A 25,973-nucleotide genomic window follows, 5' to 3' on the forward strand; every position below is an offset into this window, starting at 1 on the left:
ATATCTATATTTATTTTTTAATATATATATATTTATACCTAAATATCTATATAAAATATAGATATAAATAGATATGGATATAAATAAATATGGATATAGGCCCCAGGGAACTTCAGTTTCTCTCAGCCACAGATTTGCTGCATGACCTCAAACAAGTTGCTAAACCTCCTTTTGTTTCTCAGTTCTGCACAAGGGACATTTGTTTGCTCTGCCAGGGTAGCTGGAGTTATTTAATTCATTAAGGGAGTGTCATGTTCTGTGCATGGATAGAAACTAAAATACACAGAATGGAGTTTGCCCATTTCCTTTAATTTTTGAGAACAAAGTCAGTAGATGAAATCTTGTGCCCCTCAAAACCAAACAGAAACACAAATTTCTTTGTGTAAAATGTTACATAAACCTTAGTGGTTGTTCATTTTTATTGTATTATTTTTAATAATTCTGCAGATATTTCAGAAAAGGGCAGATAAAAAAGAGCTGGGTAAACACAGAGCTAGGTTTTTTACATTTTCTCCTCATATAATTTCAAAAATCCCCCAACCACAATTAGGAAATTCACCATCTTTTCACCCACTTCCCTCCCCACAAAAAGAAAAAAAAAAAATCTTTTTTTTTTTCTTTAAATCAGTAAAGTGTTAAACAAATCAGCAATTAGGAGCACACAGAGCACAGCAGTAAGAGCAGGGATGCTTTAGAGCACAGGTGAAATGTTCACAGCAGCTCCTGGGCACAGCACAGCCTTCCTGCACTCACACAAAGCACAGGGAACACTTTTTGTCCTACAGCAGCATTTATCCTGATCCCTGTCATGCTTTAGGCCTTTAGCTTTTGTATTTTTCAATTCCTGTGCTGCATTAGTGCATAATCTCAACTCCAGACAGAGTGTTATTTACTGCCTTCACATTTTGGTCAGACACAATTCCTCTCTGGGCCTAGAACTCAAGGACACCTCACTGCCTCAGGCCCCAAAAGTGTAAATAAAAATGAGCTGGGGGGAGCAAACTGAGGATAAATGACTTCATTATCTGCAGCTGGAATTGGAGCATTAACCCCTGATGTGTGAATGCCCAAACTGATAACTGTGTGACAAACTCGTGCCCATGGCCCACCTTGGGTGCAGCCTCTGGAGGCTGTGGCTGCCCAAGCTGTGCCCACTGAAGGCTTTCATAGATCCCCACTTTATTCTCTTAACCCTGCCTGGCCTCTGCTCTGGGGGCCCCTCCAAGGCATCATTTCTTGTCCTATTTGGGGTTCCAAAAACACCAAGGCATCCCCTCAGCCTGTGTGGCGTCACTTTCTGCCCATGGATGGCCCCAGGAGCAGGGGCTGAACCTCTTGGCACTTCCTCAGAATCCTGATTGCCAAGGGAATGACACTGAAATCCAGGCTGACCACAACCTAAAGGTTTTCAGGAGTCCTGAAATCCAGGCTGAGCACAACCTAAAGGTTCTCAGGAGTCCCAAATCCAGGCCCAGAACAACCTAAAGGTTCTCAGATTCTCTCAGGTTCTCATTTCTTGGCCTGAAATCCATGCCAAACACAACCTAAAGGTTCTCAGGAGTCCCAAAATCAAGGCCCAGCACAACCTAAAGGTTCTCAGGTGTTTCAAGTCCAGGCTGAGCACAACCTAAATGTTCTCAGGACTCTGAAATCCAGGTCAAACACAACCTAAAGGTTCTCAGGAGTCCCAAATCCAGGCCAAAGACAACTTAAAGGTTCTCAAGAGTCCTGAAATCCAGGCCAAACACAACCTAAAGGTTCTCAGGAATTCCAAAATCAAGGCTAAACACAAACTAAAGGTTCTCAAGTTCTCTCATGTTCTCATTTCTTGGCCTGAAATCCAGGCCAAACACAAACTAAAGGTGTTCAGGAGTCTGAAATCCAGGCTGAGAACAACCTAAAGGTTTTCAGGAGTCCTGAAATTCAGGCCCAGAACAACCTGAAGATTCTCAGGAGTCCTGAAATTCAGGCCAAAAACAACCTAAAGGTTCTCAGGTTCTCTCAGGTTCTCATTTCTTGGCCTGAAATCCAGGCCCAGCACAACCTAAAGGTGCTCAGGAGCCTTAAATCCAGGCCAAACACAACATAAATGTTCTCAGGAGTGCTGAAATCCAGGTCAAACACAACCAAAGGTGCATCTCCCTTCACTGATCAGAAAATATCTTCACATTCTCCTTGGGAGTTACCATAACCCACCCCAGGACCCACGTGTGGCTTTGGGGCCTTGGTTCTGCAGCCTGGGTTGGTGGAGAGAAAGCCCAAATCACAAATATTGTTAGAAATAGTCCTGACTTGTTGGGACTTCCAAAAATGTGAATTCCTAGATTTTGGAGTGTCAATGTCAGTTCAGACTTTTCATTTTATATAAATCAATCTGTGGTTTCAATTCTGGAACATTTCTCTCCCAGTTTTCCCATGGGACTGAGTTTTGGCTCCCTCTGAGGGAGGCACAAAACCGTGGTTCTGTGCCTTCCTAAATCCAGGTTTCTTCCAAATGTCCTGCCCTAAGCACCTCACAATGGAGACATGCAAACAAGACTTGGAGGATTTGAAGTCCTCTGCTAGGTTTCCACTTTGCCACACACAAAATAAACTCCTACAAAAATAAGATAAAATAAAAATGAAATGGCTCTATTAGATTTAATGAAGTGACTCGAGACAAAGCAGTTCCATAAAAATGCTTTTTTTTTAAGAAGTAACAGCAAGAGCTCAGAGAAGTGCTGACTGCAGGTACAGTTCTAGCCAATATTAAGATATATTTAGTGATTTCTAGGGAAATATTTCCTTGGGAGAAGGTCAGGAGCCATTTCTGTTGCTTACAACTCCAGGTGCTGTGTCTGAGCTCCGGTGGGTTGGAGTTGAAGAGAAGGCAGCAGGTTTTATGATGTTTCTTCTGGGCTGTCTCTTGTCTTTGTCCCCAGATCCTGTGCAGTGCAGGATGCTGTTCCTCCACAGGTTTCTCACACAACCATCAAATAACAAAAACAAGCCAAGAAAAAAATGTCCAGAACAAATAACCATGTTTGGAGTATTATCAGGTAAAAAAAACACACTCTTAGACAAAGTTTAGGAGTTTTCATACTGGGGCATCTGCACACCTCCTGGAACAACCACCCAGCAGCTGGATCCACGTACAAAACCACATTATTTAAAGCCAGGGAGTCAGTCCAGAGCAAGGCCTGACTGACACACTGTGTCTGAGGGGTCACAGGAGCCCTGTGTGAGTCCCCTCCTGCACCACACAGAATTGACCTCCTGGGGCTCCTCCATGCATAAAGGACATCACTCCAACCTCCTGCTAAAGAAATCCCTGCTCTGACCTCAAACTCCAGCCCAGCAGGGCAGAGGAAGCAGTGCTTGATCTGAGGGGACCTGGGAAGGACCTTGGAGAGGAATCAGAATTGCAAGGATCATCCAGCCCAGCTGCTGGCCCTGCACAGGACACCCCAAAGCCCACCCTGTGCCAGCAGAGGAGCTGGGTAGGGCTGCACTGTAGGATCCTGGATTCCTGTGGAGGGGAATTAGTTGTACAGACAGAGACAGCCCTAAAGCTGGCCTTAAACCTGTTCTTTTCCCCTCAGGACACCTCCAGCTCTGTGAAATAAATTGATCTGTTGGAGGAGCACACACAAACACAGGTCACTCCAGGGAGTGGGAAGTGCTGGCCAAAATTCAGGAGCAGCCACTCACATGGGAAAATGGAGAATGTTTGGGAGCACATCCTGACAGAGACCAGGAACATACAGCAGCAAAATTCAGAGCCCTTCAGAACCGGCCTCTATCCAATCTTCAGGAAAACAGTGGCTCAGGATGGGCCCATTCCACATTTCCAGCCCTGCTGAAGCCAGTGGAGGGTGGAGGGAAGGAGATGGGAGCAGCTGAGGCGCTGTCAGCATCACCAAACTCGCCCTGAAAGGAGATTTCTTCCCAAGCAAACCACAGGACAGGCTGGTCCCCTTTATATACACACATGGACAGCTGAAATGGGCTGAAATGCTTACAGGTTAGAAGGTCTATACAACATTACACCTGCCACAAATCAAAGTAGAAAAGTTTTACAGCACATTATACAGGTCCCTCTAAAAGTCTAAAAAAAAACCAAAAAACATTGACTGGAATCACCATATTACAAGAAGTCATCACTAACAGACCATATAATACTATTTCTTTTTCTTTTACAGAATCATTATGGATAGAGTAATTTAAAAAAATCACTTTTTTAACAAGTATACAATTTTCACTTTAAAATTAACTGGTTAATAAAATTCTGTGCAAAACAAGCCAGCTTCTATAATTAAGTGAATTTATTTATTTCTTTATACAAAAAAAATAAAACAAAGAAAAAAAAAGTTCTTTCAGAAATGTGTCTCCTTTTCTGTGATGGTGGAAATGGTGCCATCTCCTTTCAGTTTGGCATCGCAGTCATTTATTGCTGCAATGTAGGCTCCTCCTCCCAGCTTGCCCCGCATTTTCAGGTCTGAGCTAGGTGTAATCAGCTTCCTGAATTTCTAGAAAATTGGAGAAAATGGAAATCATTATGTTTTTCTTGGTCACAGACACCTCTCTTTAATAGATCCATTAGAAAAGGATTTTCTCCTGCTTTTCTCTTTTATTTCCCTCAGACCTGCAGGCTGCACAATTCTGGATAAATCCAGACCAAAGAAAGCAAAGCTCAAACCAAATTGAATTTTTATGCTGATTTAATCATCCCCTTTCATGAAGACTCTCAGCACTGTGTCTGCTCTACAGGTACATTTTGTTTCCCATTTTGTCATCCATGATGTCCACTGGAAAAAGCAAATAAACCAGAGACAGCTAAGGTGTATTGAGCTGTGATAGAGCAAAATCTGCTTTCACTTTTTCAGCAATGACATCCACAGCAAGGTTGCTGCTCACAGCAGGAAGTTGGCTCCTCAAGAAGCTCCCAGCTGTGATTCAAAGAATCCTCTTGTCATCCTGGCAGGGAAAAGATAACGACCTGTCTGCAGTGCTGCAGCTCCAGCAAAGTCTTCTCACCAGCAGGGACAAGTGAATTGAGGAGATATTTAATGTTTAGATTTGTGCAGACTTCCTTTTTTGACTCTCTGAGACAACTTAATGATGGAAAATTCAGTTTTAGTTTATCTATCCAGTAAAGATTTCCTAGGCAATCTCCAGGCTGTGTTTAACCAGCTGAACAGAGTCTGCAATGTGGACAAAACGAGGCTTTTCTGCAATGTTAGAACCCAAAATGGCTGAAAAAGGTTTGTAGTTTTGTTTCTTTCACTGTTGCTTCCTTCACTGCCTTTCTTTGGAGCTCCCACAGAAATGAGCAACTTTCCAAGCTTAAATTTGATAATAACCTCAGCCTAGACCTGAGCTAACCTGACACCAAATGTGAGAAAATTCCACTGAATCTCTATGTTTCCCTGAGTTTCTCATTTAAAGAACTGAAATTAGGAAAACTCTCCAGAAAATGGGAATGTGGGCAACCTGGCTCCTGGAGAAAATCCTGGCAGCGGAAACGAAACCCATGGAAAAAGGGAATGGCGGGTACAAACCTTGAGGGATTTGGGTGATAGGCAGTCTCCAGGCTGTGTTTAACCAGCTGAACAGAGTCTGCAAAGTGGACAAAATGAGGCTTTTCTGCAATGTTAGAATCCCAAATAGCTGAAAAAGTTTTGTATTTTTGTTTCCCCCACTATTGCTTCCTTCACTGCCTTTCTTTGGATGGAGCTCCCACAGAAATGAGCAACTTTCCAAGCTTAAATTTGATAATAACCTTGGCCTAGACCTGAGCTAACCTGACACCAAATCTCTGGATCTATTTATTTGCCTGAGTTTCTCATTTAGAGAACTGAAATTAGGAAAACTCTCCAGAAAATGGGAATGTGGGCAACCTGGCTCCTGGAGAAAATCCTGGCAGCACAACGAAAACCATGGAAAAAGGGAATGGCTGGTACAAACCTTGAGGGATTTGGGTGATAGGCAGTCTCCAGGCTGTGTTTAACCAGCTGAACAGAGTCTGCAAAACGAGGCTTTTCTGCTATGTTGGAATCCCAAATGGCTGAAAAATGTTTGTAGTTTTGTTTCTTTCACTGTTTCTTCCTTCACTGCCTTTGGAGCTCCCACAGAAATGAGCAACTTCCAAACTTAAATTTGACAACAACCTCAGCCTAGACTGAGCTAACCTGACACCAAATGTCAGAAAATTCCACTGAATCTCTTTATTTACCTGAGTTTCTCATTTAGAGAACTGAAATTAGGAAAACTTTCCAGAAAATGGGAATATGGGCAAGGCAGCTCTTGGAGAAAATCCTGGCAGCACAATGAAAACCTTGGAAAAGGGAATGGCTCGTACAAACCTTGAGGTATTTGGGTGATGTTACAACATTTTGAGCTACAAATTATGCTGGGACAGAGCACCTTAAATTGGTTAGTTTATCACTGGCAGCAAAAAACCCAACAGGAGTTCAGAATAAAGCAGAGAAAGTGCAGAATTCTCTTTCCAGCAGGGGCTGAGAGCCCTAACGCAGAGAACAGGGATGTGGCACTGCTGTTCTGATCAAAGGGTGCAGGTGAGTGGTGGAACTCAGGACATCCCTCTGGCTGCCCTGGATGGCTCAAACCCCTGCCAGGGGGCTCAGAGACCCTGGCATAGAGCCCAAGACCCCTGTGCCTTTGATCTTGACCCATGGAAAAAAATTACCGACCTTATATGAGGATCTGCAAGCCACAAAAGTCTAAGCAGAATAATAGTTTGTCATGGGGTGAAAAATGGATTTTTGGGGTTTCTGGAATGGAGGTTCAGGAGGCAAGATGGAGGAATCTGGGCATGTCCTGCCTTTCTCCTTCTCCTTGGCATCCATCTTCTGCTGTGATGTTGGCACTTTTGGATTGGTTTAGAGTAGAAGCTCACTGTCTAACACAGGTGATAGGTATTGGGAAGTTATGGTAAATAGTGTACACGTAGTTTTAATATAAAAAGATAGCACCGCCCTGAGGGCAGTCAGTGTGCCTCTGTCTGACCTGCTGGACGGACCTCAGCAGCCCTGAGAAAGAATTTTATAAATAAGAAACAATAAACAACCTTGAGAAAGAAAATAGGAGAGCTCTGACTCCTTCTTTGACTGCCAGCCTGAGAAAAGACACTTTCTAACACATCTCAGAGTCCCTTTGACCAGCAGAACTCCCGAGAAGTGAGGATACCCCCCCGTTCCCAGCTCTTTTTGCAGCATGACTGATCTCTCTGCAGCTCTCTCTCACCTCCATGAAGGTGCCCTCTGTCTTCCAGAGCTTGATGCAGATCCACAGCGGGATGCAGACCATGGAGGAGAGTGCCATCATCCAGCCGATGCCGTAGCCCCAGTCAGGGTAGATGTACACATTGTTGTACTTCAGGGGCTTGTACTTCACCAGGAAAAAGATGAAGATTCCCTGAAACAAGCAGAGATATTTTTTCAGAGGTATCTGGGCAAAGCCTGTGTGTGTAACAAGGATTTGGCTGAGCGTGTAGGCCAGGCCAGGCTCCCTGAGGAGGGAGAGCAGAGGGAAGCTCTTCACTCACAGCAAAAAACCCACCAGCAACATCCTCTTTTCTGTACAGCTTAAATAACACATCTCAGAGGCTCCTGCAGGAACGAGCAACCTTTCAAGTTTAATCCTATTTACCTCTTGATGACAATAAACCCAGCACTTTGATGGCAAACAGCACCTGGGCAGGAAAGATTAAGTTTTGCTGCAGTGAACCAGCTGTGATTAAATAACATGAGCTGGGTTCTCTCCAGCCTGTCAGGATGAAAAATGAAAGCCAAAATTTTTGAAGTTGCTTTAATCCACTGTGTGTATCTGCAGTTCCAATTCTTTCATCCTGCCAAAAACCCTAAAAAATCTGTCTCCATTTCTAATCAAGCAGCTTGGACCATTTCAATGTATGAAATAGAGAAAAGCTACCATGTAATTTTCCCCAAAGTGGTGAAACGAGTGCACATGGCATGGAGGCCATTTCAGATTTGGTGCAAATGGGTCAGAAATTTTCCTAAGTTTGCAAATGGGAGCCTGGATGTCGAGGTGCCCCAGCTGCTGTGGTTTGCAGTTGCCATCACTGGAGTGTTGCACAGCTGGAAGGGGTTTTGGCATCTCATCCTCAATTTGAAGGGCAATCAGCTCATGCTGCTTTTGGAACTTTGTCCCTGTGATGCTGTCACAGCTCTGCAGAGCTGGCACCAGCTTCCCTCCCCTCCTTGATGCCTGTGGGATGGGCTTTTGGCCTCTCCTGCTACTTTTAAAAGTAAAAAATGTCTTGTCTGCTTTGGAAAATATCCACTCCCCCCCAAAGAGAGAGGAGAAGGGAGGAGAAAGCAGCAAAGGACCCAGCCCAAGTCTGGAGGAGCTTGGGCTGTGTGTTGGCACACAAAGTGCACCAAGCACAGAGAAAAACATCTCTTTTGTTCTGGCAAATCTTCATTTAGGGCCCTGGAATTATTTGTGTCCCTATGATTGTACATACTAAGGCTTTTCACAGAATATTTAACAATTTTACAGATATTTAACAATTTTACAGATCCTACAGAGTGTTTTTTATTTGCAATACATGCTATAAATCAACAGGCATTTCTCTCAACTATTAGCAGCAGCAAAAATAGAAAAAAAATTTCCAGAACCCCCTCTTTAAATCTAAAACAAGTGTTTTGGACATTCTGTACTTACTGCACAAATACCTGGAGTTAGGACCATCCAGCACCACTTAATCAACGACACAGGTTTGTACCCAATCATGTCTTCAATGTTCTCATAAAAGCGATTGCTGCCTGCCCAAAACCAAAGGAAAAGCAGATGTAGAGTGCACGTGGAAGGGGTTGTCCAGGTCAAGATTTAAAGCAGTGAAATACAGACAGGGGAAGGCTGAAGCTGCTCCTCTTTCCCTGGAAAACTCCTCCCTCCCATCTGCCCTGTGTTCATGGCGTGGGTTGATCTACAGTTCCTGATGCGATAAAACTTCTGCTGCTATAAAACTTTTATTTCATACAGATCGTTGTATCTCTTATCAGAGAGGGAGGTTTCATTAGTGTGGCACAAGCTGTCACAAAAATATGAACATTTTGTTTGGTCCTACTCTCCTTTTTCCTCCACACCTTGAGTTTTGCTTTCCTTCAGAGCAAGTATAAACCTAACCTAATATATTCTGCTTTGTTGGTTTATTCTCTTTGTTGTGGGATCAGATTGTAAACAACCCCAGCCAAAGAGTATTTATTTTATATATAAATATAATTTATATATGTAAATATATTTAGGTGCTCATGTGTGAACCCAAGGATAGCTGGGCACATGTGATCTGCAGTTCTATGGTGCTTTACATAGTGAAATTATCCAGAGTGAGCATCTTTGTGGAGAAAAAGGCATTTATGATTTTTTTGGGGGGAATAGGAATGTGGAAGGTCCTATTCCATAAGGGTACAAGGTTGTCACTTTGTTTTTATGCAAATAGAAAACTTTGATAAGAAAAACAGAGCAATTTTCATCACTCACCATACACCCAGCCTATGCAGACACACTCAAATATGGCCACAAAGAGCAGGCACATCCCACTGGCTGCATAGGAGTCAAAGAGCTGGAACACATACATCCCACCCTGGAAGAAAAATAGGAAAGGGGGAAAAAACCCTGGGTTGGCACCAGTGGGAATATTTCATAGCAAATCTCTTTTAATTACACTGTCAAGCTGTTGGCTCCCTGGCAAGCTTCATATTCAAGTTGGTTCCTTCTTGAACAAAGAATTTTAATTTCTTGGTTTGTTTTTTAATCTGCACTTCTTTAAGGGTGGTAAATCTGGAGTGGGGAGAAGTAAATTTGATTTTTTTTTCCCAAAAATGCTCTCCCACCTCCCTGCTTTTACCTCTGTTTTTTTAATCACATCAAGCTGTAGATATTCCCAGGTGATTCTGACCTCCAGATCCTGGTTCTGTATCTGTGTTGTTAATATGTAAAATATTAAATTAAAATGTGGGGAAAGAAGGTAAAATCTGTAGCTACAAAAATCCCTCTCTGATGGTGTAGAGACTAAAAATTGAGTAAAGTGACCTAAAAAGTGTGAATGCAGCTTACAGACTTGAAGCCACATGGCCGAAACAAGTCTTTATTATTTGTCACAAAGAAAAAGAAATAAGAATTATCCAATCAATAACATTAGGGTTCAAATAATTAAAGTTTTATGGATAATATTATGCTTTTTGTGTAAGACATAATTAAAATTATACAGATAATATTACACTTTTTATGTGAGACACAATCATTTATCACATCTGTATTTAATATTGAAATAATGAGGATCAGGAGTTCACAAGAGAGCATTTCAATGGGAAGGAATTCCAAGGAAGGAAAGAGGGGCTTGAGATGAGCTCCTCAGTTGGAATGTAATATTTTTGGGGGAGCTCATGTGATCCATTACATCTCAGACAACTTTCTGCAGATGGAAGAGAACCATAAAAGTAGGAAAAAAATGAAATTTCTACTGCAAAGTCATCATGGCTCAGCAAATACCTGAGCAAATTGCAAATTTAGAAATCAACCAATTAAGACAATACAACGTAAGGAGAACAAAACCCCTGCATGGATATTCCTGCAGTTTGCACAACTTGCTTCCCTTTCTGAGAATATAAACTTCTCAGTTTATATTTTATATTTCTTTTCTTATATTTCTTAGTATATCTTAAAATCTCTCAGTGCTCTGTTCAGCATGTGCCCTGTGGAGGGGTTATTCCAAGATTTCCCATTTTGCATAGCAATGATTTATTTCACTGAGAATAAGAATGATTTACAGGTAAATATAAAGTCAATAAGAATATAAAATTTCTGTTCAATGCATTATTTCACACAGAGCATCATATGTCTTATCAGAGAGGGAGATTTAATTAGTGTAATCAAATATTAATGTTCCAAATTCCAGATTATTCCAAGTTGGAAGGGACACGAAATTTCTGCTCAGAGATTGGCAGCACTGACTGACATGGCCTGGTGATCTGGAAACCAAAGATGGTTTGATTTTCTCTTTTCACTTTATCTTTATTGCTCTTTCCATCCAAAATGTGGCTGTTCCTGCCCAGGGCAAGCAAGCAGAAGCCATGATCAGTGTGTCAGTCAGCTGCACTGATTGACATGCCCTGGTGATCTGGAAACCAAAGATGGTTTGATTTTCTCTTTTCACTTTATTTCATCTTCTTTATTGCTGTTTCCATCCAAAATGTGGTTGTTCCTGCCCAGGGTGAGCAACCACAATCAGTGTGTGTGGCTGGCTGGTGCAAAGCAGATGGAATTTCCTTGGCTGGGCTGTGTATTTCTCATTAAAACATCTCCTGAGCTCAGCTGATAAAACAAAGCCACTTTTCCAATTTCAGATGTTACACAGGAGCTGAGAACAGTCTCTCAAGGATTTTGTGGCCACATTCCTGTCTGTGGCAAAGGTTCTTGTGCTTTATCTGTGGTGGTTGTAACCACAAGTTCTTTCTCTCTGAGCAGTGCAGGAAAAGCAGGGGAGAAAGTGGGGGAGAAGGCCATGGGGAGAAAGTGATGCACTCATTGATATCAGAAGGCCAATTAATTACTTTATTGTCATGATGATATTTTCTGAACAATCCCTTTGCCAGGATTTTCTCCTGAGAAGCTGAGAAGCCTCAGAGGAAAAGAAAATCAAAAATTATCTGCTGCTGTGGAATGCAACAGGTGCATCTTTGATTGGTACATGTTGGTTGTTTCTAATTAATTGCCAATCACAGTCAGCTGGCTCCGAGAGTCACAAGATTTTATTATCATTCCTTTCTATTCCTTGCTAGCCTTCTGATGAAATCCTTTCTTCTGTTCTTTTAGTATAGTTTTAATGTAATATATATCATAAAATAATAAACCAGCCTTCTGAAACATGGAGTCAAGATTCTCATCTCTGCCCTCGTCCTGGGGCCCCTGTGAACACCACCACATTTTATTATACTATATTATTCTATATTTTTCTATATTATATTAGACTACATCTAAACTGAATCTGCACAAGCACCCAGCTCAACTGCACAGAATTTTGTGACTGTCACCCAACAGTCCCAGCACACACACTTGGCCCTGAAAGGCCAAGGAAACAAAACCCCATCTTTGGGTGAATAATCTCCACATTGCATTCTGCTTTGGCACAGCACAGACACAGCACACGAGAAAAGAATTGTTTTGATCATTCTTTTCTCTGCTTCTCTCAGGTTCAGAGGGTGTGAATCCCTCAGAGCTCTCACCTCAGTTAACATGATGAGGCCGAGGAAGTAGGAGACGACGGAGAGGCCGAGGATGAGCAGCTCCCTCCTGTAGCCCCTGCGGAACACCTTGGGGTACATGTCCACCACGGCTGTCACAATGCTTTCCACACACACAAACTGCAACAAAGGACAGCAAAGATCCAGTCACATCGGTCTCCTCTGCTGCTGCCATTGCCATTTGCCACCTAACACTTTAAATATCCTCCTGCATTTTCATCACACAGGGTCGGTGATCCCTGGGGATGCTCCATAAGGAGAAGCTCAAGCTGAGGGAACATCTCCAAATTAAAAAGTCCAAAGTTATGGATTTCCACCAAATTCAAATAGTTGGACTCTCTAATATTATCCCAGACTGCATTTACCCTGTAGCAGGTGGACTAAATGAAAATTAAGCCTTTCAAATGTGGCTTGAATGGGAATAAATAATGTACAAACGCTTCACTGGGATCATGTCACTCCAGGCACTTTTGCCAGTTTTGCCATGCATCTTCCAACCTGCTAAAGGAGCAGCAGGGTTTGGGGGAAGTTCTCTCCATTTACCAGAAGAGAGAAGTTCCCCAGAGCTGTTGAGTGCCCAAGCCAGATACCTCTAACAAAGTTCAGTGTCTTCAAACATCAAAAAAAGCAAAAGCCCTCAGCTTCTGAGTCAGGGCTCTGGAACAAGGTTTCTAAAACAAACTAATTCTAACCTAGTCAGATGTCTATGAAAAGTCAAAAAACATGGTGTTCTTCTTACACAATGGAAATGGAATCAGAACAACCTATTAGGTACCAGCAACATATTCCTAAAACTTATTCCCTTATAAAGAACTATTCCCATTAATCACCGTATAGACAGCAACACTATCATTAAAATAGAAGCCCTTTTAGTATCACCACCTGGAAATTTACAGCATATATATATATATATATATATATATATATATATGTATATACACACACACACACATATATATAATTTTACATCAGCTTTTAAACATATATGTCTGAAAAAAAGTTTGTTTTTTTTCAGACATATATGTTTAAAAGCTGATGTAAAATTATATATATGTGTATGTATATATATATATATATATATATATATATATATAAAATAGACATTGGAATAGTCAAAAGCAGAATATATATATATAAAATAGTAAAATAGACATTGGAATAGTCAAAAGCAGAATCCAGAAACTGCTCACTTAAAAAAAAAAAAAAGACTTTTAAGAACCTGTTAGATCATTAAAAAGAACAGTTATTAAAACATTAAATTTAAGGATTGGAAATGTCATGCAGAACGAGCACTGCTGAGCTTTAGAATCATAAACTTTCTGCACCCAGTGATGCCAAGGGCTGAGCTGCATGCTAAAACTCTCAGGCACTTCACATTTTTCTTTGAGCAGCTTTTGTAATTTTTACAGTCACACAAGGACAACGACTTCTGTGCTGCCCCTTTGCTGCAGGATATGACTGCACATTCCTTGCTATGGTATCTTGCAGTAAAAATACACCACAGAAAATTACATTATCCCTATCTGATATTCAGCTTCAAAATTCATTGCCAAGTGCTTTAAGAATGGGCTGGTGTTTTACTGAAGCGTGAATTTTAATCAGCCCTGTTGAAGTTCAGACTGATTTCCATGTTAATAATGAGAGCCGGAGTCAGGCTGAGCCAGCCTTTGCAGTGAATCATGAAGGAATATCCAGAATCACAACTGAGATTTCAAATAGCAGAGAATCGAGTTAGGGTTCGGTCTTTCATCAGGCTGATGCCGTTTAGGGGTGGTTTCCACCTTTTGGGGAGGTGGAAATAAAAAGCTAAAGCTCATTGCAGTGGTGTTTGTTTCATACCTGACTGTCCAAGCCCAGGAAGATGAGCATCATGAAGAACAGAGCTGCCCACAGAGGAGACAGAGGCATCATGGTGACAGCTTTAGGGTAAGCAATGAATGCAAGCCCTGGTCCTGAAAAGGAGTAAAGAAATTAAAAGTTTATATTTGTGTGGGAGTTTGAGATGGAGTTCAGCTCCTCCAGAGCAGCCTGAGCTGTGGCAGAACAGCACTGCTGACACCAAAAGTGAGCAGGGCTCACTCAGCATCACTTTTTACACTGTTTTATGTAGACACAGCCATTTTCTCACTTTTCTTCTTCCTGCTCCCTTCCCCATCCCCTGTGGAGGCTGAGAGAGTGAGCAGCAGTGTGGATGCCCAGCTGCTGCTCAGGGTCAGCCCACCACAACCTGATCCTTCTGCCGTGGCAGGCAAGAGGAACTAAACCCAAGGCTGAACTCTTGACAAACTCTGCATCTCTCATAGTCTAAACAATTTTCTCAGAAATGGCACAACCCTGGCCAAAGGATGCTCAGCTTCTCTTCAGGCATCCCAGTGCTTTCTGTTCCCCTTTTTTGTGTGGATGTGCAGCTCTACAAACATCCCTGAATAAATCATAGCTGTGCTCCTGTGATTGCCTTATATAACTTAGGAACATATCCTGGAGTCTTCATCTATAACTTAGGAAAGTATTCTGGAGTCTTTTTTTTTTTTTCCTATTTTTCTTCAGGTTGGTTCCCATCCTGCTCTGTGTTTTGGGGTGCAGCTGCTGCTGCTGTGTGACATCGGCTACATATTTAGAAAAACCTTCAAAATAGAACATTTTTGTAACTGATAACTTCTGAGATCTGCTAAGGCACCTTCTCACCTTGCTCATGTTTTTCTGGTTTTATTTATCAGCTGCTTTTTATGAAGCCAGCCAGCTTTCAAAGCAGGGGCACAAAGGCCAGTAAAGGAGAACTCTGTGCTCCTGCTGCAGTAACTTCAGTGCAGATCTGTCACACTCTGCTGCTTCTTCATTTAAAGCAGCATTTACAAGCTCCTATAATAAAGTGGAAACCAGTTGTATGGATTTTAGGAAAAGATAAATATTCTCCATGAGAGCATCAGTGAAGCCCTGCTTGTTTTGCAGTTTTCCTGGGATTAACTCCATGAGAGTCATTTTTCCTCCTCAACAGCTCAGCATTACATTGGTTTGGTGTTATATTTTTTAAGGGTTTTTTTGTTTGTTTTTGTTTTGGTTTGGGTTTTTTTTGGGGTTTTGGGGGTTTTTTGGGGGGCTTTTTTGAGTGTTTTCTTTTTGGGGTGCAGCCTCCTGGTGTTTTCTTCTGCTTGAGGATGTTACAGCCACAAAGGTGTAGAGTAACTTCTATTGGATCCCCAGCTCCAATGATGGTTGTGGATGGTTAATTTTTCATAAATCTGGGCCTGTGTGCCCTTCTGATTTCTCATTTTTTTCTTTAATATGCTTTTTCATTTTTTTTTTCCAGAAGGAAGGAATATTTGTGGATTTCAGTCTGTCTCATTAGAAGAAGGTGGAATGCAGATGAGGAGGATTAACACTCAACTGAGTTTATCTCTGCTGAACAACATTCTGGATGCTCAGCTGGAGAAAACTTGTGTAATTTGTGACTCCTTGAATTCATGATTTCGGTTCTATGCACAGCAACATTCATCTTTTTCACACACAAATGCGTGGCCACAAAAACAGTTCAGAACTCTTCCTGCAGCAGTTATTCCATTGAGTCATCTCATCCACAGACTGTGAACTCTGGCCTCAGCCTCTGGGCAATTTTGTTAACTCAGAAATCTGCTTTTGGAACTCACCTGACTCTGCAACTTCTGCAATGGGCACGCCTTGTTCATAAGCCATAAATCCAAGAACTGAAAAGATAGCAAAACCAGCAACAAAGCTTGTGCCACTGTTCAAGCAGCAGAGCATGATGCAGTCTCTGAAAATATAAATAAAAAACACTGCAGTTGATCTCCAGAGCTGGGGTTTCTTCCATCCACTCAGCCAGAGGACTGACACAACCCTGGGCTGCAGGAATGGAAAGTTCATTAACAATGTTGTTCATTAGCAGTCAGCTCCCAACTCAGATTATTCCTGAGAGAAACTGGGAATTAGGAGGATTATCAGAATATCCTTGCTTGTGTTCTAACTGCTGGGGTTGACTTGTTGCAAGGCCCTTGCAGTTTTCAAGTAAAATCTTTAAAAAACATGTAAAACTATGTCAAACATGTAATAATTGTTAAGAACAATTTCCCCATAATAATTATACTAATAGATTCCAGAGGGTATTAGAACTCATTAATAAACTCTATAAAATGCTAATGTTTGTTTGCTGGGGGAAAAAAACCCAAAATGTGGTCAGATCTCAGCTCCTTCTATCCCTGTTAAAGAACATTGGAAAAATATATCCATGCAATATATTGGCAAAATATATCCATGCAGTTTGGTTGCTAGACACATTTAAGAAATGAAAAGTAATAAATAAAATTAAAAGAAATAAAAATAAAAAGAGGCAAAGGCAGTGCAGGACCAGAGATGTCTCAGACAATCATATCCCACACTTCAAACCACGACAAGGACGAGGCCAAGGTGAAGGAGGATTTCTTTGCCCAGGCTGGAAACGTCACCAGAGTAAATCACTTTGCAGAAAGGGAAGATCCTCCTGCAGAAAGGTGTGATTTCCCCCAGAGCCCAAGGAAATATAAATATTGCTGTTCCTGCTGCTCTGACAGCTCTCCAGGAGTGGCAGGTGATTGATGCTGACAGTCCCTCCTTGGGGACTCTTTGCAGAGACAGCTGTGTGCTTGAGAGAGTAACAATCCAACCTGGATGTCTGGAGTAAATTAGGGTTCTAACCCACTGAAACACAAGGCAAGCCTGGGCTGTCTGCAGCCCATTCCTTAATCTGCTTTATCCCCATCCCACTGTGGCTCTGAAGCAGATTTTTGTGCAAGTTATCGATAAGAAGAAAGGACCCTGTAAAATCCAGCAGATTCCTAATTCCCAGCTTCAATAATTCAGTAAAGGATCACATCTTTGTCACAGATTTGTTGAGAATCAGAGACAAATCCTACTTCCAAGTCCTGGCAATTATTCCCTCCAAACTTCTCTGCTGATCTCTCTACTAAATATCTGTCTCATTTAGGATTTTTATCCTGCAACTTCTCATCCATTTTTGGAGCTCAGAATGAGGTGAGCAGTTCCAGCATCTTGTTCCTTCACTGATGAGTGCTGCAGTGACTCCCAGATGTGCCCAAAGCTCTCCTGACTGCCCTGGGACTCACTGAGCACCAGGCACACACATTTCCATGGCAGGGAGCACCTGCACACCTCCCTCAGCTGCAAAGCCAAGCACCAGCTCAGCCTCTGGGCCATGGGAGGTTTTGGCTCCCTCTCATCACCTCAGCAACACTTCATTTGAACCATTATTTTGGGAAGATTTTATGTTTTCGCAACAAATTCAGAGTGAAAATAATCTCTGTGGCATAACATCTACAAATTGCTAAAATGTGCCCAGCAATGAAAAAGAATGAACATTCCCATTTGTACTGGAGACTCAGACATGGACAAGTGCAGTGATGTTCACACTTCCTTCATGCCTGGACTCTCTCTCACACTGTTCATTTGCAGTGAAACACTTGCTGAAAATACAATTCTAACCTTTATTTATTTGCTTTTCATATGAAATTCTCCCTGTAGTTGTGCCCAGCCAGGCCAGTTCTACACTTGGGACGTTTTAAAGCAAAATAGCAATCCAAAATAAAGGACAGAGGAGCACAGAGGCCGTTTTGCTTAGCAGAAATACAAAAACAAAAAAAGAAAAATCAGCCCCTTTTTGACCTTCTGAGTGAATTTCAGCTCTGAAGAGCTCTGGGGGGACTATCACCCCACCTCTCTCACCTCAGCAACTGGTGAGTTCAACACCAAGAAATTGAAACTGAGTCTGATGAAACCCTGTTGATAAGAGAGGTCAGAAAGATGAATTTTATCATCCTCTGGGGGGAAAAGAGAGCTCCTGCTTTGGGGGGATGCAGCCAGACGATGCCTCCACTGGGCACGGGCTGTTTGCTTCAGATAAGATTTGCTTTAGATAATTCCCTGCTCCAAATGCCGTCTGAACAAGATATTTCCTTCTGAGGAATGCTGTGGCACAGGGAATTTGAGAGCTGCTGGTTCTGAGTGGGAGATAAAGGCTGAAGCCTCTGGCAGTGATGCCTCAGGTTTTGGCTTTTATATTTTCCACATTCTGTGCTGCTTTAGTGTGTGGGTCTGGGTTCACATGAGGGGATGGTGAGCTCTGTGCACAGAGCAGGGAGACAAAACAATTCCTGCTCCAGCTGGGCACCAAGGACAAATGATCCAAACCTCAGCCCAGGAGCACAAACACCGTGGGCTGGAGAGAGAAAAACAAGCAGGGTGGGACTGGATGGGCTAAAGCTGGAATGGGACAATGAACTGCAAGGTGCAAATGGAGCAGAACTGATCCCAGTGACAGAGCCCGTGCCCAGTCGTGCATTTTGGGGCCATTTTGGTTCATCTTGGGTGCAGCCCTGGCTGGGCTCTTGTGCTGCCCAAGGTGGACCCATTGAGGAGAACCTTTGAATAAATCCCTGCTGTCACAGACATCTTTTATGAAAAATCCTTTCCTTAGGATTTTTCCTCCTGAGAAGCTGAGAGGCCTCAGGAACAAAATGTAAACAATGATTACCTGCTGCTGTGGAATGCAACAAGTAAATCAAGTAGATCTGTGATTGACCCATGTTGGTTGTTTCTAATTTATGGCCAACCACAGTCAGCTGGCTCGAACAGAGAGTCCAAGACACAAACCTTTGCTGTCATTCCTTCTTTTTCTATTCTTAGCCAGCCTCCTGATGAAATCCTTTCTTTTATTCTTTTAGTATAGTTTTAATATGATATATATCACAGAATAATAAATCAGCCTTCTGAAACATGGAGTCAGATCCTCATCTCTTCCCTCATCCTCAGAGCCCTGAGGATCTGGATCCATTCATTGTGAAACCAATGAGTTTTAAACCAAAAATGCTCAGGAACCAATGGAAGGGCAACATGAATTTTTTATGTCCACCCTTGGCAGGAGGACATCAGAGCCTAACTGAAGCCCAGACTGATTTCAAGTGAAAGGGAAACTTCAAATTTTTATGAAAACTTCACATTCTTCCAAATTAAACTCCTGCCAATCACCTGAATAATTGAAGATGTGCATCACTTCTCCTCTCCCTGTCTGACAGGCAGGACACTTCTGAAAATTCATCCTGCCTTCCTGAGGAGCCTCTCTGAGCCCACAGAGCCCCTGGCATCCCTCCAGTCCCTTCCTTGACTTTATGGGTTCCTCAAGACCCAATTGAGAAATTCCCATTTCTCTTTTCCTCCTAGGCTAGAAACTTGACAAAGGACAAATCTTCAGGTCTTAAAAGTTTTATCCACGTGAGAAATCCCTCCTTCATCTCCTGCTCCACAGTGGGAGCAGGGGAAATGACCCTGGACTTGTACCTGGGAATGGATTTGGGATTCTGAGGTGGATAAAGATCAGAAGAAACATCAGTACACGTGTGTGTGATCCCTGTGGGGAAACACTGCCAGGGTTTCACCTTCTCAGATCAGTCACTTGGGATCCACACTCTGGGACACCCAGGGAGGAGCAGTTTTATGTTTTTCAATAAAAAATATGTAAGGATGATAAAATTTCATTTCCCATTCAAAGACATGAAGTGACTTTTGCAATTCATTTACCTCATGAATGAATTAAATCAGGTTTAAATCTTTAAATTCTTTAAATTAAAATCTTTGCATTCACAAGGCACATGTGCAGTTGAGACTTTCCCAATTCCTGCCATTATTCCAACTCTTGCCATTATTTTCTCCTGCCATTTTCCCTTATGAAAGGGAAGTAAATGACGTAAAAAAGAGGAGAAAACAATGATGGTACAATCAGACTGTGAGAATTGTAGCAGAATAGCCCTCCAGCTTGATTATATTATTTTAAAGTGCTGGTTAGAATAAAAAATTGTGGTTTTCACATCAGAGCTCTGTTATATTTTTCAATGACAGTTACATAAGGATGATAAAAATTCATTTCCCATTCAAAGACATGAAGTGACTTTTGCAATCCATTTACCACATGAATGAATTAAATCAGGTTTAAATCTTTAAATTCTTTAAATTAAAATCTTTACATTCAACAGGCCCATGTGCAGTTCAGACCTTCCCAATTCCCACTTCTTGGCATTATTTTCTCCTGCTATTTTCCCTGAGGAAAGGGAAGTAAATGGAGTAATAAAGAGCAGAAAACGATGATGTTACAATCAGATTGTGGGAATTGCAGGAGAAAAAAACACCTGCTTGATTTTATTATTTTAAAGTGCTGGTTAGAATACAAAATTATGGTTTTCACATCAGAGCTCTGTTTATGTCTTGCCCTGCCCAGCTTGGCCACGTTCTGCTCATCACTGCTGTCCTCCCCCTTCCTTCAGACTCATTAAAAATCACATGTCAGGACACATTAACATCTGTTTCCTAGCTGGGAAATTTGGGGAATGTTTTGTGAGGGGAATTGTGGAGCCTGGATGGAATAAAAGGTGTTTGGCTGCAGCATCCTGCTCTGGAGCTTCAGAGAAGAGCCCCAGGGTAAGGGAGAAGGAAAGAAAATTCCATAAATCCAAACTCCTGCTTTTTGTAAAACAAAACAAAAAAAAACTCAGGAAAAACATTCCTGCACTCCTTGAGGCACTGACAGTTTCTAGCTGGGATACAGCTGGAAAGAAATATAAATAAATATAAATAAAACTGAATAAGACAGGAGAGGAGTGTGCCTTTGCTAAAGCTTGTGCTAATTAGGAAAAATGTTCATTAGCAGCAGCTCTGAAGGACTCACACCACTTTTTGCAGCAAAACATTTTGTTTTGCTCAGACATGGAAAGAAGGAGCATTTCCTAAAACTGCCTCCTGAGGTCTCCAAGTCAAACTGTAATTAAGAATTTAAATAAATTTGGGGGGTTGGGGGGTGGTTTGTTTAGGATTCTTTCACTTTTGGACTGTGTTATTTTCCTTACAGAAAAATGAAATTTTAATTCTCTGTCTGGACATCTCAATGGAGTCACTACAACTGAAATTCCTTGTAGGAATTTTAGGAGAACTAATCCAATAGCCATGAATTCCAGAAGAAAAGATTGGTGCTCATATTGCTGCCCATGCCAGAGATGTGGAACAGGGATTTTGTGCAAATCAGTCCTTTGGCTATTGACTCAGGAGAGATGAAAACCTCCTGAAGGCATTGGCAATTCCCTCCTTGGGAATACAGAGATAAACCATGAAATGCTCCCCATTCCCTTTGGGTTGGGGACTGTAAACTTCCCAAAAAATGGGGAAAAGTGGCAGTCAGAGCATGGACCAAATCGAGGTGATTTTTAATGACAATTTCTGGTAGCACTTTTCAAAGAGCAGCTTAAGTAGTGCACACACATTCAACGATACCTGCCTGAAATCCTGTATTTTACATGAAATTTCTATCTCTGTGTGTGCTGAGGGGTTGTGGAAGGCTCAGATTTGACCAAAAGGGATGAAAACAACACATTTTGGATCAGAGTTCCTCTGGAGCCATTCCAAAAAACATTACAGATCTCTGTCCTACAAAACCACCTATGGGAATACAGAGATAAAACATGAAATGCCCCCCATTCCCTTTGGGTTGGGGACTGTAAACTTCCCAAAAAATGGGGAAAAGTGGCAGTCAGAGCATGGACCAAACTGAGGTGATTTTTATTGACAATTTTCAAAAAGCAGCTGAAGTAGTGCACACAGTGTTGTGGTTTGAGAGGAAGTGAGTTATTCAATGATACCTGCCTGAAATCCTGCATTTTTACATGAAACTTCTATCTCTGTGTGTGCTGAGGGGCTGTGGAAGGCTCAGATTTGACCAAAAGGGATGAAAACAACACATTTTAGAGCAGAGTTCCTCTGGAGCCATTCCAAGGAACATTACAGATCTCTGTCCTACAAAACCACCTATGGGAATACAGAGATAAAACATGAAATGCCCCCCATTCCCTTTGGGTTGGGGACTGTAAACCTCCCAAAAAATGGGGAAAAGTGGCAGTCAGAGCATGGACCAAACCGAGGTGATTTTTAATGACAATTTCTGGTAGCACTTTTCAAAGAGCAGCTTAAGTAATGCACACACATTCAATGATACCTGCCTGAAATCCTGCATTTTTACATGAAATTTCTATCTCTGTGTGTGCTGAGGGGCTGAGGAAGGCTCAGATTTGACCAAAAGGGGTGAAAACAACACATTTTGGATCAGAGTTCCTCTGGAGCCATTCCAAGGAACATTACAGATCTCTGTCCTACAAAACCACCTATGGGAATACAGAGATAAACCATGAAATACCCCCCCTTCCCTTTGGGTTGGGGACTGCAAACTTCCCCAAAAATGGGAAAAAGTGGCAGTCAGAGCATGGACCAAACTGAGGTGATGTTTATTGACAATTTCTGGTAGCACTTTTCAAAAAGCAGCTTAAATAGTGCACACAGTGTTGTGGTTTGAGAGGAAGTGAGTTATTCAATGATACCTGCCTAAAATCCTGCATTTTTACATGAAATTTCTATCTCTGTGTGTGCTGAGGGGCTGTGGAAGGCTCAGATTTGACCAAAAGGGATGAAAACAACACATTTTGGATCAGAGTTCCTCTGGAGCCATTCCAAGGAACATTACAGATCTCTGTCCCACCAAACCACCTGTGTGTGCTCGTGGTTATCCATGGAAGAAGGGGAAGGGAAGGGGTTCCAAATGCCACCCCAGGAGCAGAACTCCAGGCTGGAGGGTGTTACCTGTAGCAGTTGTTGTTGTAGTTGTTGTAGCTCCCCAGGGCTGTCAGGCACCCCAAGCAGATGGCATAGGAGAAGAAGATCTGTGTGCCAGCATCCACCCACACCTGGGGACAGAGAGCAGGGAGAGCCTCAGAAAGCAGCCAGAGAAATCCCCTCCTGCCAAATATTGTCTGCAAATCTGCACTGGTGGTTCTGCAGGTCTTGGAGAGCTTTTACAAATCATAAACTCCAAAAAAAATAATGTCCTGAGAGGGAAATTCCCCTCCCCATCCCAGCTGGCCTTTACAGACTCAACCTAAAGGGACACAGAATTCCTAGAGAAGAACCTCACCCATTACATTCATTAATTGCTTCTAGATAGTTCTGGTAATTGCAGCCTAAATAGGATCACCTGCATTTATCTCACTCCTGTTGGACAGTTATTTATTCAAATTTAAAAATTTCGTGTGAATAAATGCTCTAAAGACAAAATGTGCTATTCCTATATATAGCACATAAATATATATATTATATATAATATACAATAATATATATTTATTACACATAATAAATATATAATAATTATATGTTATAATATTATATAATGATGTAATATTATAATAGAGATAATATATAAATCTATTATTTGTATATTAATTAATATATTATAATACAGATAATATATTTATTAGCTATTCCTATAGCACATAAATATATTATCTGTATTTATTAATTATAGCATTATGATAATATATATTAATTATATATATTAATATCTATAATATGTATTAATTATAATAGTATAATTCATAAATATAGATAATACATAAATTAAGCTGAGGAAAGAAGGGACAATTTATCCAGGGAAAGGATGTTTTCAGCAAAATTTAATGGATCAAACAGGCAAAAAAGTTACAGCTTTGGTCACTGTACAATCAGCAAACAAAAGTTCTGTAGAGCTTAATGAACCAGTAGCTCTGTAATGCCATTGTGGGAACATTTGTATCCTAAAGTGTGGGGACATTTGTATCCTAAAGTGGTGCAAACAATTTGAAATCAGAGAAAAGGAAGTGTGAGTTGCCACAGTGAGATTCTTCTCCTCAGAGCAGCCTCAGAACATTAATGAGCAGGTTCATTTTACTTTTAAAATATTGCAACAAAGCCATTTATTTCGCCTGACCAGTGTGGGTGTGTTCCCACTGAAGGTACCCCTTGAAGTCCTGGATATGGAGATATGGAGACCCCAAACCCACAGAGCTGCCATCCAATAAAATCCTGTTTTCCTGGGATAAATGATCTCTTTAAGTCCTTTGTTTTCCTGGGATAAATGATCCCTTTAGGTCCTTTTTTACTGCAGAGCAACCAAAACACCAAACCCTGAGTGATGCTCAGAGGCAGTGGCTGTGCAGCCATTCCCTGCTGAAGCTGGAGCCAGGGGAGAGGGAGGACAGGAATTATTTCAGTACCAATAACAGCCCTCAAACCCTCCTAAACACACCAAGGGGATGTGTTTGTTTTACAGCTGATCAAGTGAGACCTTGCTCTCTGGAGCTGTTGAGTGTTTCTGTTTAGAAATAACATTAAGATCACATTTGATTTACGTCAGAGGCTTAAAGGGTTTCGTTGCTGTCACCCCAAATAAGACACAGCTGGTTACATCCCAGAGCTTCACCAGGAAAAGCTGCACACAGAGAGCCCTCTGACAGACAGGCTCTTTAACAGGACTGGAAGCTCCCAAAAAAGCTGTGAGGAGTGTGGGTCAGCTGAAATGCTCCTTCTGCTGGGGCCCACACAAAAGCTGGGAAACTGGATCAGCACATGAATCCTTCCCTTTCCCTTTTCCCCTTCCCTTTCCCTTCACTTTCCCTTTTCCCTTTTCCCTTTTCCCTTTCCCTTTTCCCTTTCCCCTTCCCCTTTCCCTTTTCCCTTTACCCTTTCCTTTTCCCTTTTCCCTGCCCACTTTCCGTTTTCCCTTTTCCCTTTTCCCTTTTCCCTTTCCTTTCCCTTCTCTTTTCCCTGGGATCAGACTGAAGAGAGGTTTTGTTGCACTCTATGACATCAGTCTAGAAATTGCCTCAGAACTTAGAGCTGATGTTTAAATAGGAACGAAGAAGCAATTTTATTTGCTGAATGAAATAATATAGTCTGTATAGCTTCTTTGGGGTTGTATAGCTTCTCAGAGGACAAGTGACATTTAATTCTTTCAGGTTTCTAAAATCACAAGAAGTGATCAGCAAAGTGGCAAACATGAACATCCATTTAGAAACCACAGGTAGATTTTCTGTGGCTAAGAAACCACGAGAGCTGGAGTAACCCTGGTGTAAACTGCCAGACACACCAACACTTTCAAGCCCTGAAAATGACATTTCAGATCAGCTCTCCATCCCCTTGCCCAGCAGCCAGGGACCAGCTGATATTTAGCCTCAGATGCAGCGCTCAGTTCGTGGCAGGAGGATGTGGTGAGGTCTCAAATTGTTCATTAGTCTGACTGTTCATTAGTCTGACTGTTCGTTAGCCTGTGTCACCCCAGTTTGCCCATTCCCAAAAGACACCTCAGGGAAGTTGCTCTCATTCCAGCTTGATGGGCTCCTGCAGACACCAATCCCAAATCCAGGTGCCACCCACCCAGCTCACAGCCACCAAACCACGGTGGGACATTTCTGAGAGTGCTGAGTCTGCCTTAAACCAGGAGCTGTTCTCCTTTCCATGCAGAGCAATGACACTCTGAAGGGCAGGGACACAGAGGAGGACCTGGGGCACACCAAAGAGGACATGTCACAGACACTTTTTCACAGAAATCCTTTCTTTCAGATGTCTGCATCTTCTGAAAGGCAGAGGCCTCAGGAGAGAATGTAAACAATTGTTATCAGCTGCTGTAAAATGCAATAGGATGCACCTGTGATTGGTTCATGTTCCCATGTTTATAATTAAGGGCCAATCACAGGAGCAAGCTGGGGAGAGAGTCCCTGGACACAACTTTGCTATAGATTCTTTCTTGCTATTCTTAGCTTGGCTAGCATCTGCAACTTCTCTTCTTATTCTATTTAG

General features: G+C 41.9%; 1 protein-coding gene across 2 annotated transcripts in view; it reads right to left on the reverse strand.

Annotated features, from left to right (window-relative positions):
• Positions 1-288: 288 nt before the first annotated feature.
• Positions 289-25,973, reverse strand: part of SLC6A11 (solute carrier family 6 member 11) — a 109,529-nt gene continuing 83,844 nt past the window's right edge. For both annotated transcript variants that reach the window (XM_063164415.1, XM_063164414.1), the window contains exons 8-15: positions 22,947-23,050; positions 15,914-16,038; positions 14,109-14,221; positions 12,252-12,389; positions 9,508-9,610; positions 8,689-8,789; positions 7,246-7,416; positions 289-4,508 (exon numbers count right to left, since the gene is read on the reverse strand). In XM_063164415.1, the coding sequence (XP_063020485.1) occupies positions 4,356-4,508; positions 7,246-7,416; positions 8,689-8,789; positions 9,508-9,610; positions 12,252-12,389; positions 14,109-14,221; positions 15,914-16,038; positions 22,947-23,050 (1,008 nt within the window). In that variant the 3' untranslated portion in view covers positions 289-4,355. The remainder of the gene's footprint in view (positions 4,509-7,245; positions 7,417-8,688; positions 8,790-9,507; positions 9,611-12,251; positions 12,390-14,108; positions 14,222-15,913; positions 16,039-22,946; positions 23,051-25,973) is intronic.

Source organism: Melospiza melodia, chromosome 10 (genome assembly GCF_035770615.1).
Source record: "Melospiza melodia melodia isolate bMelMel2 chromosome 10, bMelMel2.pri, whole genome shotgun sequence".
In the NCBI taxonomy this organism is placed as follows: domain Eukaryota; kingdom Metazoa; phylum Chordata; class Aves; order Passeriformes; family Passerellidae; genus Melospiza; species Melospiza melodia.